Source organism: Panulirus ornatus, chromosome 6 (assembly GCF_036320965.1).
Source record: "Panulirus ornatus isolate Po-2019 chromosome 6, ASM3632096v1, whole genome shotgun sequence".
Lineage (NCBI taxonomy): Eukaryota > Metazoa > Arthropoda > Malacostraca > Decapoda > Palinuridae > Panulirus > Panulirus ornatus.
In genome coordinates, this window is record NC_092229.1 from 3,069,454 (window position 1) to 3,091,264 (window position 21,811).

At 41.2% G+C, this 21,811-nt stretch overlaps 2 protein-coding genes across 3 annotated transcripts in view; one reads left to right on the forward strand and one right to left on the reverse strand.

The window, feature by feature from the left end:
- Uch (Ubiquitin carboxyl-terminal hydrolase) overlaps positions 1–3,347 on the forward strand; it is a 32,094-nt gene extending 28,747 nt beyond the window's left edge. For both annotated transcript variants that reach the window (XM_071662371.1, XM_071662370.1), the window contains exon 7: positions 2,222–3,347. In XM_071662371.1, the coding sequence (XP_071518472.1) occupies positions 2,222–2,308 (87 nt within the window). In that variant the 3' untranslated portion in view covers positions 2,309–3,347. The remainder of the gene's footprint in view (positions 1–2,221) is intronic.
- A 61-nt stretch (positions 3,348–3,408) lies between these two features.
- The window catches only part of LOC139749262 (uncharacterized), a 176,627-nt gene continuing 158,224 nt past the window's right edge, over positions 3,409–21,811 (reverse strand). The window contains exon 4 of the mRNA XM_071662999.1: positions 3,409–7,125. Within this exon, the coding sequence (XP_071519100.1) occupies positions 7,099–7,125 (27 nt within the window). The 3' untranslated portion in view covers positions 3,409–7,098. The remainder of the gene's footprint in view (positions 7,126–21,811) is intronic.

Genomic DNA, 21,811 nt, shown 5'->3' on the forward strand with positions numbered 1-21,811 from the left:
CATGTAGAGGTACTTCCAAAATTGTTTACTACAAACCCTACAAGCTGCTGTCTTAAGAGATAGATGATGGCTTTCACATGTACAGTAATTTTCCATCTTTTCTTTGGTCTTTAACTTTTCTCAAGTTTGTTGTATTCTCCATGTCCATTATCTGTCTGAGACTTGGTAATCCGTCATTTAGTTCAACCACGTAATTTATATATACATTACAAATTTATCTCCATTTTATAGTCGACAGCCTTCATGCTCTAATACTTGAAGACTGTACTATGGATCGCATTGCTATTGATGATGAACTAGCCCATAACTCTTCATTTCCAGAATTTTTTTAGTATAAGATACCTTTCTCACAGGTTACTACTGAAAAGTTTGTATTTTTTATTTCTTTTTACCCTAGTATATTTATATTTTGCCCCTATTTCTTTCACTAATGCCATTGTTTTGTTTTTTCTGTGTATGACATTTCCTCTGTTTCTGTGGTGGTGTTGGACTTCACCTGCAAAGGATGGTGAGATGCAATGAAGTTAGTTAGCAGCTAGAGGTTTTTGGAACAGGTTTAATACTGGGGATAGTATGTTGACAATAGACCAGAGGACTTTAAAAAAGTTGTGCAGAAAATACAGTGAAAAGGTGTTACATATGAAGAACTGTATTCAAATAGGATTGTAGAGAGAGAATGAATGAATTCTGAGAATTGAAGGTATTTTGGAGGGAGGAAAACAAACAAAAGAAATTTGTCTGAGTGAGAGTGCAGGAACCAAGTATGATGTTGAAATTTAAATAACTGTTGAGTACTGGCACCTGATGAGATGGATTGTTTCCATGAAACATGTCATGCCACATATATAGAAGAATTACGTTGGGGGAAATTGTATGAACTGCTGAAATTGAAATGCGATTTAACCTTCATATCTATATATCCCCTGGGGATTGGGGAGAAAGAATACCTCCCACGTATTCCCTGCGTGTCGTAGAAGGCGACTAAAAGGGGAGGGAGCGGGGGGCTGGAAATCCTCCTTTTTTTTTTTTTTTTTTTTTTTTTTTTTTTTTTTTTTTTCAAAAGAATGAAGAGATAAGGGGGCCAGGTGAGGATTTTCCCTCAGAGGCCCAGTCCTCTGTTCTTAACGCTACCTTGCTAACGCGGTAAATGGCGAATAGTTTGAAAAAAAAAATATATATATATTTTATATTTTTTTTATTATACTTTGTCGCTGTCTCCCGCGTTTGCGAGGTAGCGCAAGGAAACAGACGAAAGAAATGGCCCCCCCCCCCATACACACGTATATACATACGTCCACACACGCAAATATACATACCTACACAGCTTTCCATGGCTTCACATGCCTTGCTTCAATCCACTGACAGCACGTCAACCCCGGTATACCACATCGCTCCAATTCACTCTATTCCTTGCCCTCCTTTCACCCTCCTGCATGTTCAGGCCCCGATCACAAAATCTTTTTCACTCCATCTTTACACCTCCAATTTGGTCTCCCTCTTCTCCTTGTTCCCTCCACCTCCAACACATATATCCTCTTGGTCAATCTTTCCTCACTCATCCTCTCCATGTGCCCGAACCACTTCAAAACACCCTCTTCTGCTCTCTCAACCACGCTCTTTTTATTTCCACTCATCTCTCTTACCCTTACGTTACTCACTCGATCAAACCACCTCCCACCACACATTGTCCTCAAACATCTCATTTCCAGCACATCCATTCTCCTGCGCACAACTCTATCCATAGCCCACGCCTCGCAACCATACAACATTGTTGGAACCACTATTCCTTCAAACATACCCATTTTTGCTTTCCAAGATAATGTTCTCGACTTCCACACATTCTTCAAGGCCCCCAGGATTTTCGCCCCCTCCCCCACCGTATGATCCACTTCCGCTTCCATGATTCCATCCGCTGCCAGATCCACTCCCAGATATCTAAAACACTTTACTTCCTCCAGTTTTTCTCCATTCAAACTCACCTCCCAATTGACTTGACCCTCAACCCTACTGTACCTAATAACCTTGCTCTTATTCACATTTACTCTTAACTTTCTTCTTCCACACTTTTTACCAAACTCAGTCACCAGCTTCTGCAGTTTCTCACATGAATCAGCCACCAGCACTGTAGGTATACCTACAAGAACACAGCTTATGTGTACTGAGATAAATCGAATGTTAGGTGAAGTCTGTAATGAAGCTATAAAATGGTTATCTTCCACAGGATGCTGCCAAAGTTTGCCGTCAGTTTATGGATAGGGATCCAGAGGAATCTCGCTTTGCCATTGTAGCTCTCACTGGCACTGAATAAGATGCCTTAGAAGACCTCTACAAGAATTTTGACCATATTATTTTGAGTGGAAATTAAATTTTGAAACTTTTTTCCTTGGTATAAGTGGATGATTACTTTTCAGTGAATTGTACTTATTTTGCCTTTATCCATAATGTTTGCCGTAAGTTGCTAAAAGGTTAAAAACTTATCAGAGAACCAGTAACGGAGGCCAGCTGTTAACTTGCTAGTCACGTATAAACTATAAGTCAATTATGTTTCAACTGATGTGGCAGCTAGAATTGTTTTTCTTTCAATGACAGTAACTTTAAGGAGCCATTTGCTTACTTTGGTTGAAAGCCAAAGCATGTGCTTTACCATATTAAAAATGTGAAATGTTAAAATCTGTTGAATCTGTGAATCTCAGGTTTGGACTAAAAGTCACCCATTATAAGGTTAAAGTTTGTTGTATTGGCTATGTCACCAGCTGCAACCATGTCTCTTAAGCTGTGAGTGCAACTTCGATAGAGCACTTTGTTTTGGAGTTTTGGCTTAATTTAACTCGTATAATGGAACAAGATTTAAGTTTGGTCAGTTTATAAAGTCTGAAATAATTTACTGACCATACTTAAAATGTATAACATATCAGGCAACATTTAACCATTGTACATTCCTGGAACTACATTTTATGCATTTTGGAATATTGTATAATGGTGATGTATAATTTGTATGGTTCCCAGGTATAATAGCTGATATCCAAAAGATGTATGAAACATGTCTTACAATTCTCATTTCCCGTAGGGCAAAGAAGAATTACATGAACTTGTATACCTGGGGATCTGTTGTGTCAGATGTATTTCACAAGCACTAGAACTGTTGTACTGTACTGTGTACTGTACTGTGTTTTAAGCAATTAGGACTTGGCTTATAAATGTTGTGGAGGTTTCAATTCATTAAATTGTGCTTTCAGAATTTAGATGTCACATATATTACCAGTGGTGTTGCAAAGAATTTATGTGCTCTGACCTGCTCCTTAAACAGATAATTGCACTGAAAGTTAAATAAACATGTCACTGTCACAGATCTGAATTATTCTTTGTCTCCCACATAACTTGTGTATCCCATTTTGTACCTTTTCTCAGGCAACCATTGTCAAGTATGGAGTGTGGGTGTATTTTTAGACTTCTGATTAGTAAGATTACTTAATCCTTTCTCAACTTATGCATTAGGCTGATATAATTTATGGAATTGTGTTGATATAAATTGTCTGTCAGTTGTCATGAATTTTGGTACATTAACATTCTTGAAGCCACTATGGGTGCATGTGTCTCTTGGATGCAGGCAGTTTCTGCTTACACTTCCAAGCCATTGCTCTTCTATGTGATATAGTAGAATTTTGAACTGGAAATATTAGCATGAGTTGACAAATCCTTTAAGAAGGCCTGGTTTAGATTGGATTTAAATGAAACACTGCTACCCCTCCCCGTCATTCACTATTGCCTGTGTTCTGTCCTTTTATATTAGCAATTTAACATTCTGATTCGACCACACACTACTCCCTTCATATATTCACATCCCACCTTCAGTATGCTACACACTTTATCTGCACCCTTAACACTGCACATGATTATGAGCCTTTCAGTACCCCTAAGGTGAATGAACACTTGCTTCCATCAATCAGCTGCTATTAAAACTAAATGTGATCTGTATCTCTGATGCCCATTCCAATCAGAACTCCCCCAAAGAGGTGGCCACAGCAACAGTCTCCATAACTAAAGAACTCCAGCACCTCTTCTTATCCTTTAGTGCCTCACCCTTAACAGGCCACTGATAGAGGGCCAGTCTAGAGCGCAGTGTTTACAGAGGCTAATGAAGAGTAAAACTTTTGTGCCATCATTGTGGAGCCTGCATCATGGGCATAAATGCTCTAACAAAAAGTTACACTGATGTTGGTAGCACTGGAAATGTGCACACTGTCCAGAATGTTGACAAAAAGGATAACTTTCATATATCTTGGCAGTGTGGTTTCAGATAGGTGCATGTGTGGGGAAGTGGTGTTATTTCGTACTTATTAGGTCATTATTATTTTATTTTTGCTTTGTCGCTGTCTCCCGCGTTTGCAAGGTAGTGCAAGGAAACAGACGAAAGAAATGGCCCAACCCACCCCCATACACTATGTATACACACACACACACGTCCACACACGCAAATATACATACCTATACATCTCAATGTACACATATATATACATACACAGACACATACATATATACCCATGCACACAATTCACACTGTCTGCCCCCATTCACTCCCATCGCCACCTTGCCACACATGGAATACCATCCCCCTCCCCCCTCATGTGTGCGAGGTAGCACTAGGAAAAGACAACAAAGGCCCCATTCGTTCACACTCAGTCTCTAGCTGCCATGCAATAATGCCCGAAACCACAGCTCCCTTTCCACATCCAGGTCCCACACAACTTTCCATGGGTTACCCCCAGACGCTTCACATGCCCTGATTCAATCCACTGACAACACGTCAACCCCAGTATACCACATCGATCCAATTCACTCTATTCCTTGCCCTCCTTTCACCCTCCTGCATATTCAGGCCCCGATCACACAAAATCTTTTTCACTCCATCCTTCCACCTCCAATTTGGTCTCCCACTTCTCCTCGTTCCCTCCACCTCCGACACATATATCCTCTTGGTCAATCTTTCCTCACTCATTCTCTCCATGTGCCCAAACCATTTCAAAACACCCTCTTCTGCTCTCTCAACCACGCTCTTTTTATTTCCACACATCTCTCTTACCCTTACATTACTTACTCGATCAAACCACCTCACACCACACATTGTCCTCAAACATCTCATTTCCAGCACATCCATCCTCCTGCGCACAACCTCTATCCATAGCCCACGCCTTGCAACCATACAACATTGTTGGAACCACTATTCCTTCAAACATACCCATTTTTGCTTATTAGGTCATATGGATGTGTACATGATTTATCAGTGTCCTATTTGTTGGAGGTGGTGGTATATCTGGAAGTATAGACTGCTGAAGCATGAAATTGGGTATGTTTATTATTTCTGCATATAGGTTGTTGGTTATGAAGGGATTTGGCTGAAAGCCAAAACATAGGTCGAGGGTATTTAAGAATAAATAGAATAAAAGTCCTTGGATTGCAGCTGGTTCTAAGTGTTTTGCATGGATGTTTGCTGTGTTGTGTTCTGCTAAAGGAGAACCCTTTGAGGTTTTGTTAGGAATATTAGGGGCAGTGAAGGATGCGTGAACAGTTGTATCAGGGTGGATTCTTGAGTGGGTTTATCATGACTTTCCTCTCTGACTGGGTATGGTTAATTTGTGGTTGATTTTTGATTAGTTTTTAGAGTGTTTTTACGAAGTTGCTTTTGGTCTTGCTTTGTATTTTTTATATGCTTTGGATCCTAAATGATTTCTCTTTGATGATATACATGCCAGATGGTAAATCTTTTATGAACATCACTAATACTGCAAATTGGTTGATGCACACTACCGCTAGCGTGTAAATGTTTATAAGTAGGGAGTAGTTCGTAGGCAGCCTCCGACTGGGGAGGTATATTACTGGTACTATCTGCCTGGGTACAGATAAGGTCAGTGCACGCTGTGTAGTGAACAAGTGCCTCAGCGGCTGTCAATTAGCATACCTTTGACCCAGGTATCTGTCTTTTCTTTCTGCCTCACCCACACATCAATTGTTGGCATTCTGTCCACAAACATGCAATCTCTCCTTGTCACACATATCACTTGACAAACACTTGACTCACAAAACTCTCTTTCTAACTCTAGATTTTTTTAGTGTGAGTGCTATGCACTATTGCTGCCATTTAGCAAATTGGTAGGAGCAATAGTTTATAGTAGTAGGTAGTAACATTAGACAGGAGTATTAGGTAGAAGCAAATGGTTGAAGCGGGTGGAAATGTGGTAGTAATAGTAGGTCGGAACATTAACGAGGAACATTAGCTTGAAGTAGTGGGATGGAACATGGTGCACACATTAGGTGATAGTTGTTGGAGCCTCTGAGAACACTGTACTAGTGTTGACATCTGCCAGTGGCCTGTTAAGGGTGAGGTATGAAAGGTGACATTGGAGTTCACCAGTTATGGAGAGACTTCCTAAAGGGAACGGGTGTCATAGAGATATAGACAGACAGATAGATTGATGATTAATTTGTGATCTGTTTCTGGTCTTTTTACTTTTCTATATAGAAATAACTGCTCCGTAATATTATAAACTAACTAGTAAATGCCACCATTATGAATATATATGAAAATTTTGATATTTGCATAGGATTAAAGAACTCTTCTCTTTACCTATCTCTTCAAAAACTTACTTTACAATAGGCTTGCATATACTTCAATCCCCAAAATGCACCAATTGACAAAAAACGTGTTTTTAGTGTATTCTTTAAATATGTGAATGGATATTGCTTCATAATACTTCAGCACAAGTTTTATGGAGACTCGTATTACTTGATCCATGCATGAGTGTTTACTCTTTTTCTAAAGTACCTTCCTCGCTCCTTGTTACAAAAGCCACTTCTCCAAACTTGTTCTTTTGCCCCAATTTTTTCCACACATTTTGTCCTAAGCCTGCCATCATGTTCTACACATTCCTCCACCAAAAAAGTACATGGTATTCCACCTACCACCCTTTTCATCATGTTTAATTCAAACAGCTTCTTTACGCACCTGTCACAAGTGCCAGCAGAACGTTCCCCATTGGATTAAAGCAATTTGTCACAGAACGCAGAATTAAGGATGATCCTTCTTGTGATGCTTGTTGATGGCTAATGATTGTAGTGACCATCTCCTCTCTGTTCAGGATGCATGAAGAGAAGTATGTTGAGAAAATTTTTCAGGGAAATCTATCAGCTTCATGAACTAAGATTAAGTTCTGGAAAACTAAATATATATTTATTTATTTTGTTTTGTCGCTGTCTCCCGCGTTAGCAAGGTAGCACAAGGAAACAGACGAAGGAATGGCCTAATCCACCCACATACACATGTATATACATACACGTCCACACACGCAAATATACATACCTATACATCTCAATGTATACATATATGAATATATACACACAGACATATACATATATACACATTTACATAATTCATACTGTCTGCCTTTATTCATTCCCATCGCCACCTCGCCACACATGGAATAACAACCCCCTCCCCCCCTCATGCATGCGAGGTAGTGCAAGGAAAAGACAACAAAGGCCCCATTTGTTCACACTGAGTCTCTAGCTGTCATGTGATAATGCACCGAAACCACAGCTCCTTTTCCACATCCAGGCCCCACAGAATGTTCCATGGTTTACCCTAGATGCTTCACATGCCCTGGTTCAATCCATTGACAGCACGTCGACCCCGGTATACCACATCGTTCCAATTCACTCTATTCGTTGCACGCCTTTCACCCTCCTGCATGTTTAGGCCCCGATCACTCAAAATTTTTTTCACTCCATCTTTCCACCTCCAATTTGGTCTCCCACTTCTCCTCGTTCCCTCCACCTCTGGCACATATATCCTCTTGGTCAATCTTTCCTCACTCATTCTCTCCATGTGACTAAACCATTTCAAGACACCCTCTTCTGCTCTCTCAACCACACTTTATTACCACACATCTCTCTTACCCTATTATTACTTACTCGATCAAACCACCTCACACCACATATTGTCCTCAAACATCTCATTTCCAGCACACCTACCCTCCTGCGCACAACTCTATCCATAGCCCACGCCTCGCAACCATACAACATTGTTGGAACCACTGTTCTTCATGCATACCCATTTTTGCTTTCCAAGATAATGTTCTCGACTTCCACACATTCTTCAAGGCTCCCAGAATTTTAGCGCCCTCCCCCACCCTATGATTCACTTCCGCTTCCATCCGCTGCCAAATCCACTCCTAGATATCTAAAACACTTCACTTCTAGTTTTTCTCCATTCAAACTTACCTCCCAATTGACTTGACCCTCAACCCTACTATACCTAATAACCTGGTAAAATGATAATAATAATTATATTGATAATAATCTGGAAAACTATAATGACAATTACACATCAAATTGAACTTTGTGCAATACCTCTTATTTACTATAACTGAAAAGAAGACATGGTAAGTTCAACCCTTAAGTGTTTGGTCTTAAATAAGCACAATCTGTAACATAGGGGCTAAACAGCAAATCAGCTGGAAGTTGGTCACCTGTGAATGCAGACATTAGAGGAATATATAATTCTAGGTTGGCCACAGACCAGGTTCATCTTGCTGAGTCTTATCTTTATGAATATATCCACGATCGCACAATGTTTTTCAACCATGTTTATCCCAATGTTAAACATAGGTGTCTTAAGTTGCTGGAGAATGTATTCTCTGCCAATGGAGTCTTCATTAGAATTATGTGAAAACAACTTGAGGTGAAGCATCACTAAACAAGACTGATGTTTTAACGAATATGCTGAAGTACTCCTTTCACATTCTTTGTTCTCTGTTGCTTCAGTCTGATTATTGCTGGCAAGAAGCTTTTTGTATGGTACTCGTAATCTCCTTAGGGTGGTCTCCCTCATAAAGATCATGAAGCTTGTCCTGTATACCTGTTGCCTTTCTGTTGGCTCATCCAAGCTGAATCAGTTCTGTGTTATTTGCCAGAATGAAAGTGCTATTTTCTGAGTTGGCCCAGAAGACCGTCCAACATCTCAACTGCTGATGATAGTCAGTGCGTGATCCATACCGATGGTTAGTCTCTTGGGTTTCATCCAGTTACTTTGATGGGGTTTCATTGGTTCACTATTGACTTGATTCTCTGCATCATCCAGACTCATGTCATACATTAAAGATGGTTGCTGTCTATCATAGAAGAGCTTTCATTTTCTTTTTATGCCTAAAGTCCATTCAAGTGAAACCAACTAGTCCATTCATACAACCTTTATACACAAAATGCTTCCATTACCTTTGATCCCTTATTACTCGAGTACTCTAGCATCTCGTTAAAATTTCTGAGATCTAGTAAATTTTTGCTCCAACCACTTATCTTTTCTGCATTCTATTTCTCCTTGTGACTTCTACTTTACTGCTTTATATCTTGACCAAATTATTGCCTACTGCATGTTCACTTAATTGTACCATTGTAAGACTCACTCAGCCACCTTTCTATTGCTTTTTTCACTCCACTTAACCTTAACTCTTCATTTCATTTCAGTGTCAACTGTACTAAATTTGTTCATCTCTGTTGCTATCATTTTTTTTTTTTTTTTGTAGACCCATCCTGAACTATGCACTAATGGATTACAAACCCTTACATGTGTACTGAAGTACTACTTCATGGAGGCTTGCACACTGTACACTGATTTAGTTGAATTTAAACAGTTGCCATTATACTCATGATAGATTTATTGACTGTTTATCTTAAAACATTGTATCAATGTATATACAATGAGTTTATTAAAAACTTATCACCATGTTACACAGTAAGATGATAACAGCATTCTCACTTAACATACTATAAATAACATACATAATAAGAATGTGCCAGGATTTTGCAAAAGCTACGATTATTCCTTTATTTAAAGGATTAGGTGCTCAGGAAGTATGTGCCAATTATATGGGAATAAGTCTTAAGTATACCAGGAAAAGTGTAAGCAAGAGTATTGATTGACAGTGATGGAAGTGATTGAATGCAGAACAACTAAGGAACAAGGGAGTTTTAGGAAAGGTAGGGGATTTGTGGAATAGATTTTTGTGGTGAAAATCTGATCACAAATCCCTCACCTTTCTTTAAAAACTAGTGAAAGGTAAGAAGCTGTATGCAGCTTTTATAGATCTGGAGAAAGCTTTTAAAAGAGTCGAGTGTAATGCTTTATGGGATGTGTTAATGGTATATGGGATAGAGGTGCAACTATTGGATGGTGTGAAAGCCTTCTGCAGAGGAGTAAATGCATATGCGAGTGGAAGGAGGGTTGAGTGAAAGTTTCTGTATACATCTGGATGTGCAGCAGAGCTATGTGATGTCATTGTGGCTTTTTAGCATATATGAAGATGGAGTGATAAGAGAGAAAAAAGCTAAACTAGGGAAAGGGAGTGTAGTGGTGAGATATGGTAGATACACTTGTTTCTAGATGATACAGTGTTGTTTGTTAAGAGTGAAGAGGAGTTGCTGAAGACTGTGTGATCTACAATATTAAGTGTAGGTGACTAAAGGTAAATGTGAATAAAAGCAAAGTGATGTTTGAATAAACAGAATGAATGTTATTTTGCAAAGCCCTTTTGAGTGAGAGGAGAAAATGTACTAAAATATGCTTTAGATGTAGGGGAAGAAAGACTGGAAGAGGTGACAGAATTTAAGTATTTGGGAGCTATTTTTGGTAATTTTGTGATATAAAAGGAGAGAACAGTACAGGGCAGAAGAGCCATGGATCCCTTATTAGATTAATGAAAGGTAGATGTGTAAGTGTGGAAGTGAAGAAAGGATTAAGGGACAGCATAGTCCTGATGTGGACCTATGCAGCAAAAACATGGAATAAGCTACAGAGGTCAAGAGTTAGGGTTGTGGAAATGAGCTATTTGAGAGAAGCATGTGGTATGACGAGATAAAGAAAAATAGGGTTCATGAAAGATTTGGTGTGGCAAGCAATGAATATTGGAGTGATTAGAATGAATGAAAAGTAATACTTTGAGGTAGTTTGGTATGTAGAAAGAATCAAAGAGAGGTGGTTTACAATGAGTGTATGATAGTACAATTAAATGGGTTGGTGTGACTGGAAAACCATCTGTGACATGGGGAAATAGAGTGGAAGAATACTGAAGAGAGAGAAATAGTGGAAGAATGTGTGGACTATTGTATGTGAAGGAGGCATGCAAGGACTGGGATAAATGGAGACTTGCCATGGCCACCCCTTGATGGGATGGCCATGTTCACAGACTGTTATACATATTACTGCTTCACTGTTTTGAGGAATCACAGAATGAATTAGATGCAGAATTTTTTCTGTATAGCAGAGATGAACCTCATAAAATTCAGAACTCTTATTTAACAATGTTTTCATCCACATGCTCCTTTACATACGAGACAATTCTGACCAATTCTGGATCATGAACCCCCTTTTGGGTCAGTGGCTTCTGCACTGTTAAAGTTTCACTTTCTCAGGACTACCAAACTTCTCAAATGGGAAGTGTGGCATCAAATGATCCTCAGGTATCCATTAACAGGGCAGCATCTTGTCACGCTGATGTTCAACATGGAAAGAAATGTAGCATTTCTGACCAGCTTTGTTGTAAAATCCTTTAGCCAAGTTATCAATGGCCATGTGAATGGCTTCTCATCTATGTGAATTTGAATATGCTGGACTCAATATCTCTTCTGGTTAAAACTTTTTAGCTGAATGATATTCTTTTGGAGCATCTGCCTAAACAGTAAAGTGCATCATTAAATACCTCGTATAGTTAAAGGCTGCCAGGCATAAGGAACGTTCATAAGGCTTCTCACCTGTAGGAAAAGTCATTTGCTGCAATACAAATACTCTAATAGGAGACTGTCTTTTAACACTATGAACATTGTAAAGGCTTCTTTCCAGTGTGAAAAACTGTGTACTGTACTAAATGCCTTCTCTGGAAGGTCTTTGACAATGAGGCTTCTCTTCTAAATGAATATATTCAAGTTCGCTAAAGAACTCTTTTGAGGAAAGATGTTATGGCATCATTAACACTGGTGTAGCTTTTCTCTCGTGTAAGTAATTGTGTGCTGGATTAAGTGAATCTTTTGGGAGGTCTTTTTGCATTGTGAACATTCATACGGTTTCACTCCTTTAGGAATGATCATAGGGTTCACTAAAGTACTCGAGAAGGAATTCTGAGATTGTGAACAATAGTAAGGGTTCTCTCCTGTCTGAACAATCACATGCTGAATTAAATGAATCTTCAGAAAAAAGGTCTCTGCATTGCAAACATTCATATGGGTTCCCGCCTACATGAATATTCATGTGTCTCACTGAATCGAACTTCCGAGGCAAGCCTCTAACCATTATGAGCAGTCATGTGGCTTCTCTCCTGTATGAATTCATATACTGCACTGGACCACTCTTCCCGGAAAAAGTCTTTTATCACTATGAACAGTCACTTTGCTTCAATTCTATGAATGATTTTGTTATCCAGGACTTTTGGCAACGTGAAAGCACGATTGGCTTTTCTTGTGTTATGAAGATTCTTGTGCCGCATCAAATGACTCCTTAGGGAAAAGGGCTTTTGCCACTGTGAACATCCATAGGGGTCCTTATCTGTATGAAGATTCTTGTGCTGCAGTAAATTACCTGTCTGAGAGATGACCTTTGGGCACTTTGGGCACTGAGAGCATTTGTATAGCTTCTCTCCTGTAGAAGTAAAATTGTGCTTCACTGAAGTATTCTTATTCATATAGCAATGGACTCCTGTAGCTTGAGGATTTTGAATTAGGGTAACTATGGTTCTCCATATATACATTTATGGTGACGGGAATGGATGAAGGCAGCAAGTATGAATATGTACATGTGTATATGTGTATATGTCTGTGTATGTATATATGTATATGTTGAAATGTATAGGTATGTATATGTGCGTGTGTGGGCGTTTATGTATATACATGTGTATGTGGGTGGGTTGGGCCATTCTTTCGTCTGTTTCCTTGCAATACCTCGCTCACTTACTCTCACTATTCTCTTCACCCCAATATTCTCTCTTCTTTTCTGAAAACCTCTACAAATCTTCACCTTCGCCCCCACAAGATAATGATCAGACATCCCTCAAGTTGCACCTCTCAACACATTAACATCCAAAAGTCTCTCTTTTGCATGCTTATCAATTAACACGTAATCCAATAACACTCTCTGGCCATCTATCCTACTTACATAAGTATACTTATGTATATCCCTCTTTTTAAACCAGGTATTCCCAATCACCAGTCCTTTTCCAACACATAAATCTACAAGCTCTTCACCATTTACAACATTGATTACCCCATGTACACCAATTATTCCCTCAACTGCCACATCACTCACCTTTGCATTCAAATCACCTATCACTATAACCCGGTCTTGTGCATCATATGTATATATGAGTGGTGGGATGAAGAAGTAAGATTATTAGTGAAAGAGAAGAGAGAGGCATTTGGACGAGTTTTGTAGGGAAATAGTGCAAATGACTAGGAGATGTATAAAAGAAAGAGGCAGGAGGTCAAGAGAAAGGTGCAAGAGGTGAAAAAGAGGGCAAATGAGAGCTGGGGTGAGAGAGTATCATTAAATTTTAGGGAGAATAAAAAGATGTTTTGGAGGGAGTTAAATAAAGTGCGTAAGACAAGAGAACAAATGGGAGCATCGGTGAAGGGGAGGTGATAACAAAAGTGGTGATGTGAGAAGGAGATGGAGTGAGTATTTTGAAGGTTTGTTGAGTGTGTTAGATGATAGAGTGGCAGATATAGGGTGTTTTGGACGAGGTGGTATGCGAAGTGAGAGGGTTAGGGAGAATGATTTGGTAAACAGAGAAGAGATAGTAAAAACTTTGCGGAAAATGAAAGCCGGCAAGGCAGCGGGTTTGGATGGTATTGCAGTGGAATTTATTAATAAGTGGGGTGACTGTGTTGTTGACTGGTTGGTAAGGATATTTGATGTATGTATGACTCATGGTGAGGTGCCTGAGGATTGGCGGAATGCATGCATAGTGCCATTGTACAAAGGCAAAGGGGATAAAGGTGAGTGCTCAAATTACAGGGGTATAAGTTTGTTGAGTATTCCTGGGAAATTATATGGGAGGGTATTGATTGAGAGGGTGAAGGTATGTACAGAGCATCAGACTGGGGAAGAGCAGTGTGGTTTCAGAAGTGTTGGAGGATGTGTGGATCAGGTGTTTGCTTTGAAGAATGTATGTGAGAAATACTTAGAAAAGCAAATGGATTTGTATGTAGCGTTTATGGATCTGGAGAAGGCATATGATAGAGTTGATAGAGATGCTCTGTGGAAGGCATTAAGAATATTTGGTGTGGGAGGCAAATTGTCAGAAGCAGTGAAAAGTTTTTATCGAGGATGTAAGGCAAGTGTGCGAGTGGGAAGAGAGGAAAGTGATTGGTTCTCAGTGAATGTTGGTTTGCGACAGGGGTGCGTGATGTCTCTATGGCTGTTTTATTTGTTTATGGATGGGGTTGTTAGGAAGGTGAATGCAAGAGTTTTGGAGAGAGGAGCAGGTATGCAGTCTGTTGTGGATGAGAGAGCTTGGGAAGTGAGTCAGTTGTTGTTCGCTGATGATACAGCGCTGGTGGCTTATTTGGGTGAGAAACTGCAGAAGCTGGTGACTTGACTTTGGTAAAGTGTGTGAAAGAAGAAAGCTGTTAGTGAATGTGAATAAGAGCAAGGTTATTAGGTACAGTAGGGTTGAGGGATAAGTCAATTGGGAGGTAAGTTTGAATGGAGAAAAACTGGAGGAAGTGAAGTGTTTTAGATATCTGGAAGTGGATTTGGCAGCGGATGGAACCATGGAAGCGGAAGTGAGTCACAAGGTGGGGGAGGGGGCGAAACTAATAGGAGCGTTGAAAAATGTGTAGAAGGCGAGAACATTATCTCGGAAAGCAAAAATGGGTATGTTTGAAGGAATAGTGGTTCCAACAATGTTATATGGTTGCGAGGCGTGGGCTATAAATAGAGTTGTACGGAGGAGGGTGGATGTGTTGGAAATGTTTGAGGACAATATGTGGTGTGAGGTGGTTTGATCGAGCAAATAGTGAAAGGGTAAGAGAAAGCTGTGGTAATAAAAAGAGTGTGGTTGAGAGAGCAGAAGAGGGTGTTTTGAAATGGTTTGGTCACACGGAAAGAATGAGTGAGGAAAGATTGACAAAGAGGATATATGTGTCAGAGGAGGAGGAAATGAGGAGAAGTGGGAGACCAAATTGGAGGTGGAAGATGGAGTGAAAAGATTTTTGAGCAACCGGTGCCTGAACACGCAGCAGGGTGAGAGGCTTGCAAGGAATAGGGTGAATTGGAACGATGTGGATACCGGGGTTGACGTGCTGTCATTGGATTGAACCAGGGCATGTGAAGCGTCTGGGGTAAACCATGGAAAGTTTTGTGGGGCCTGGATGTGGAAAGGGAGCTGTGTTTTCGGTGCATTATACATGACAGCTAGAGACTGAGTATGAACGAATGGGGCCTTTGTTGTCTTTTCCTAGCGCTACCTCGCGCACATGCAAGGGAAGGGGGTTGTCATTTCATGTGTGGCGGGGTGGCGACGGGAATGAATGAAGGCAGGAAGTATGAATTATGTACATGTGTATTTATGTATATGTCATGTATATGTCTGTGTATGTATATGTATGTATACGTTGAGATGTATAGGTATGTATATGTGCGTGAGTGGACGTGTATGTATATACATCTGTATGTGGGTGGGTTGGGCCATTCTTTCGTCTGTTTCCTTGTGCTACCTCGCTGACGCGGGAGACAGCGACAAAGTATAATAAATATAAATATAGATATTTATCCCTGGGGATAGGGGAGAAAGAATACTTCCCACGTATTCCCTGCATGTCGTAGAAGGCGACTAAAAGGGAAGGGAGCGGGGGGCTGGAAATCCTCCCCTCTCAATTTTTTTTTTTTCCAAAAGAAGGAACAGACAAGGGGGCCAGGTGAGGATATTCCCTCAAAGGCCCATTCCTCTGTTCTTAACGCTACCTCGCTAATGCGGGAAATGGCGAATAGTATGAAAGATGAAAGATATATACTAACAGTTGAGAAAGCACACCCCTCAAAAAAAAAATAAAGTTTATCATTAGAATTCAGAGGAAAATACAATACTCAACGAAAAATAGTGATATTTAACAGAAAATGCTGATATTTAACAGAGAATAACGGTGTCCGATAGAAAATATCAGAATTCAATAGAAGATACTCGTACTCAACAGAAAGCAATCATGGTATTCAACAAAACATACATGTAATCAAGAAATTCACAAATGCTACGTTAGTTAATTTTCCTACACTGGTATTTCCTTTGACACGATCACCATTCATTCGTCAGGACAGTGAAAATAAAATGTGTTAATGAGAATATTACGCTGGAACACGACACAACAGCGTATGCAAGCTACGTTTAAGACGCCCCAGCTTCGCTTACAGACGCATGCCATGTGTGAGACGTCCCAGCATCGTCTATTGACGCAAGGCATGTTTGACGCTTTGCGTTGGTGCGCGGCAAACCTTCCCACACGAGTTACGCCGACAACACCTCCCGAGCATTCCCACCACCTCCCTTCCGAGACCCGAGGCCCAACAAGCTGGCACGAATTATTCCCCTTATTGGCTGGTTGTGTGCGCGTCCTCCCCAAACAAGGGATTTTGGACAAACCCTCAATTGATTCTCCGTGACAAAAGAGGCGGCAGTAGGACCAAACCACCATGATGGCGTAGGTTCCACTTTGGCTCTTACGATCCTTGTGCAGAAGGTTGAGTATGATGGATATGATAATTGCTGGGATATATTTGGTGTGATTATAGGAGTCATCAGGGATTCATTTGATGCATATGGAAGGACTATTACGAAAGCCTGTGTAATGGAGGGTTAGACTTGCCTCTAAGTGCTAATATCTTTCGGTGAGCAGTGGGGAAAACGTCCTAAACTCGTAGGGCGTAACCACACACACACTAGTGGGTAGACAAACAAGGCTAAACCAGTGAGGCAGTAGAGAGTAATGTCCTGTTCTGAAGCTACACAATCGTCGACCATTGGTGTGCTAGTTTTTGGAGTGGCTCCCCCTACCCCCTCGGGCTCGTGATAACAGAGTACCAGAGAAGAATATTTTGATAACAGTAATCAGACATAGAGAGAAGTCAGGGTGAAAGTGGATAACCCCGCGGCCATTACGAGGGGACGCCAGCGTATAATAGAGAGAGAGGATTCTCACGCCTCTGACATCATCATGAAGCAGGACTGTTGGACTGTTTATCCGCCAATGATCTACACACGTGATAGGATTACTACTATTGCGAATACAGAGGGAAGAAAATGACATGTAAATGATCCACAGGACCTGAAGCATAGTCAGCGTTTACAATCAGTGACTCAAGATTTACCAACACAATGTATTTGTCTGGGACTATCATGCTTTACGAGAAATCAACACATAGAAGAGTGATAAAACTTCTCTTTGTCTATATCTACGTTTGTTCGTCATTAAACTTTTTTCGTGCTTCCGGGACACGTTTTTGTAAAGAAAATGTTGTAAGGATTGTTTATGTTGTTGATGTTGTTATAACACATCCATATCAATCTTGTATGTTAGTGCTGATCTGGGTGAAGTGGTTTACTAACTCATCTATTATCTATGTCCTCGTTGCTGTTGTGGTTACCCAGGCCAAAAATGTAGGCTCATACGGATTGGGATGGTTAGTGAACACACATGAGAGTTTTTGACCTTCATATTTCTAAACTTTCGTCTTGCACAGAAACCTTCTCAGAAAGAATGAGTACAATAAAAGACAAGGCTAAATGGACCTCCGTGGTGTATCGGTTAGCGTTCCTAACCGTGACGTACTCACGGGCCGCCCAGGATCGAGCGCATAAGATCGAATCCTGGTTGTGGTAGTCGATCCACAGTACGCTCAACGCTTCATCCTCCCCCCCACTCCCTAGGACTGCAATATACCTCTTGTGTTTCACTGTGTTGCTTTACTTTACACGGAAAACTTTACACCCTGGTCAGAGATTTCCATATTAATGTATCTTAAGAACGGCAACTTACCGTTCTCCTCTTCCACTGTAAACTGTATACTTCTGTTTACACGTACAAATGATCAATGTGTAGCCTATGTTAGTGTCCATGCAAACGTACGTCGTGCAAGTCTGTGTACAACGTGGCGCCTCAGCCCATGACTTTGTCCTGGCTCCTCCAAAGCCTCCATAAACGGCACTAAGGAGGGGAGCCCTACTCTAACCCTCTCCTCATCATATTCTGTCTGCTCCACCATCTCCCTTGTTGTGTTATCCTTCATTATGCTTTCCCTGAACTCCTTTCGCTCTCATTTACTCTTCCTAATCACCCCTTTTCTCCATTACACTCTCCCTCTTCTCTCCTCTCCCTTATCTACTCTCACTGGTCTCCCCTCTCCCTCGTTATACTCTCTGATTTACCCTCTCACTTATTAAACTCTGTGGTCTCCTCTCTCCGTCATCATACTGGCTCCCCTCACACCGTGGGCATTGGGAAAATAACAATCCTCGTCGCCATACAATGACAACCCACAAATGATACTTGGTGTTATAGTCCACCGTGATATCACGATTGATCATCTATTATTCACAGTATCTTGTGTCCTTTCACTACAGGATCCACATCTAAGGTGATGAATATAAGGGGAATCGAACGTATAAGATATATATTTTTAAAGTTATTAGATGCTGAAATTAGATGAAATATATCGACAAAATGAAAAAGAAATGAGTTGAAGAATAAAGACTTTAGTTATGCTAAAACCAAAAAGAAGACTGATATTTCTCTTCATTACGAGTCTGTTGTTACACAGAATCAGTGCATAAATGTGGCATATCATCTCACGAGTTAACCCTAAAATAATGCATAATTCAGTTAAATAACAAAACACGCGAACAATAAGAACAAACTGTGTATGACCAGAAGACAAAGGGTGGCATGACTTTTATGGGGTTCAAAGGTATTAATGTTATACGTATCGTACACCATCAAGGAACGCTTTGTTTATAGTGAATATTCATCCAATAATCATACACTAAAACACTAATTTATCATTAACGTAGGATTATCACTGATTATATATGGAAACAGCAACGATTTCTTATGAAAATACAGAGGCAACCTCAACGGGACTCCATCCCACTGGTCTAATACTGTACGTTTAACATTGATACCATAATCAACCAGCCTCCACAAAGACACGGCCGCTGCCACATCCAAGCTACGTTAGCTACCAATTACTCAACCTTAGCAACAAACCCTTCAATTCTACGACCACAAATGATTTCTCCAATGTGGGAGTGATGGAGTACGGGAGCGCGCGGCGCGTCCCTCCCACGCGGCGGGCGCGACGCTGTGGGGCGGGGCCTGCCTCCCTACCACAAGCTCATTGGGCAGGACCATCGAAACTCCAGCCAGAGGATGTGCCCGCCACTCCCATTGGATAGTTTCGTTAAAACTCCAGCCAGAGGATGTGCCCGCCTCTTCTATTGGTCAAACTCTCGGAGGGAAGTGATACAATTGGCTAGCAACTTTCGCCTTGTGTTAGATAATGAATTGGGTGGTGATGGAAGGAATCCGGGGTGTCAGGTGCCCACGCAGGACCTCATGAGATGGGCAAGTGCAGTATGGTGGCGCGCTCTCACAATCTCTGCTCTTGACCATGTATGGGGTTATACTGGCCTGCCAACATTCTCTTTAATTTCTTGCGTCTTAATGTCATTCAGGAAATTTCGACTGAGCAAACTACTCTACTTGATTTCTACATGAAATATGATATTCGGGATAACCTCTCCAGCGGAAGTGCAATACTTGAGATTTCTCCATAACTTTGCTTCGATATAACAAGAGTTGAACGACCGGAAGATGAAGATGAGGCACGTAAATAAATGATCAAAGTAAAACGAAAGGCGATTATCTTAATGCGACCTTCAACTTCACTGCAACATTCGTCTTTAGTGACGGGCGAGATAAGGGTCACACGGCCACAAAGCGTGTCATTATCCTTTAACATTAGCTGAGCAGTGCGATCACTGTCTTCGTTCATCCGGTCCCTCGCCAAAAATGCTGACCGTAAGGTCTCTGTGCCGCGTCCTGGGAGGAAAACATAGGCCACAGAATGAGGCTGAGGCAGATAATTGTGTTACATACAAAGCTAGAGGACACACACACACACACACACACACACACACACACACACACACACACAATGCAACGCTTGCCATACACAAGTACAATACACTTGCAAGTATTGTACAACAACACCATAATGTATGGCAGGGAAACTCATCAATCGCATAACTAATATAATTCAACCGAAATGGACAAGACAAGTAGGTGGAGACAATCATCGAAGAATGTTTACTAAATCTGGGATAAAAATTGCCCTGATGGGGTCACGTGATCCACCCAGTCACGCGACTGAAGCACCAGAGACACGTGTATCGTGACATTCGTGCCAAGTATACGTGATTACACATACATAAATGCATATGCATATATCAATTCAAATCAAACACAAACACACTTCGTTTTGGCTTGTGTGTTTGTATAAACAGAGGAATAAAGACAGCCTCCTGGAAGGGACCACTAGCAACAGCACACACCCTCACCATCAACGGAACCAAGATCATGGTCATGCACGCCAACCCAGCTTTTCAAACACGCGTCTCATCAGCCCCTCCAAAGTTGCGCCGCTCTGCAAGCTTCCCAGTGTCTTCCTGGAAACAAGAAATCAACTGGAAATAACGCACCAGTCCCATGCACACATCTTCCAGCGATCGTCTTGGCATTCTTCGTCAACTCGAGAAGACTCCCTGCAATGAACTCAAGAACATCTACACAGCTTTGGCTCTTGCCAAACTCATTCTGGCTTCTCAGCTCGATCTACTGGTGACGACAAGAGAAAGTGCAGTCTGAGACATGCAAGATCATCCTCGCTCCTCTGACATTACCTGCCAAGAAGCGCTACATATGTCGACCTTCCCGACTCTCTCCAACCATCAACTGGACCTCAGCCAACAATTGAGAATAATACTATTGCATCATCCTTGTTACCCTCATCTCCTACCACCTGAGAGACCCATCGCCCCCGGGTTGTAGTTCAGCATCACAACCGCAATGAGCACATTTCCCTACAAGACCTACCTCTCCAACGGTTGTGAACATCACCGATTAGTAGACTCTATACATAACCTTCACTTTGGCAGCAGAAGAACTAAGAGCATGAATACACAAAAACGTGGACGATGCATGTAGTGCGGAAATCACGAGGAAGACACAGAGACGAAAGTCACTCTGGGTGTGTTCAGTGTACAGGTGGATTCTTTGTTGCTATTAATTTCACCAGGTCTTGGCCTGGCACGGGGTTCTGTTTGAAGACGACCAATTGCTTTGTTTACCAGGAGAGGTTGAGGGTACCTTAAGAGTTAAGCCAGGGAAATGTTTGTGGGCCTAAGGCAGCAGGAGCGAGCTGTACGCATGGGAGGAAGGGCAGAGAGATGCAGGACTCTGCTAACGAATCAACATAGTTATAAGTTAACAAGCGTTCGAGTATGGTTGGAGAATCTGGCCACTAGGTCTTAGTCACGCGCGCGCGCGTGTGTGTGTGTGTGTGTGTGTGTGTGTGCGTGTGTGTGTGTGTCTAATTACCTATTCATGATGTACGGGGAAGGAGTTTTACACTCTCTGGGCCCCGTCTCTTGTCTATGTGTATGTGTGTGTCTCTGTGTGTGTAACAGCGGACTGCAATAGTAATCAAAACCGTTTACAAAGTTTA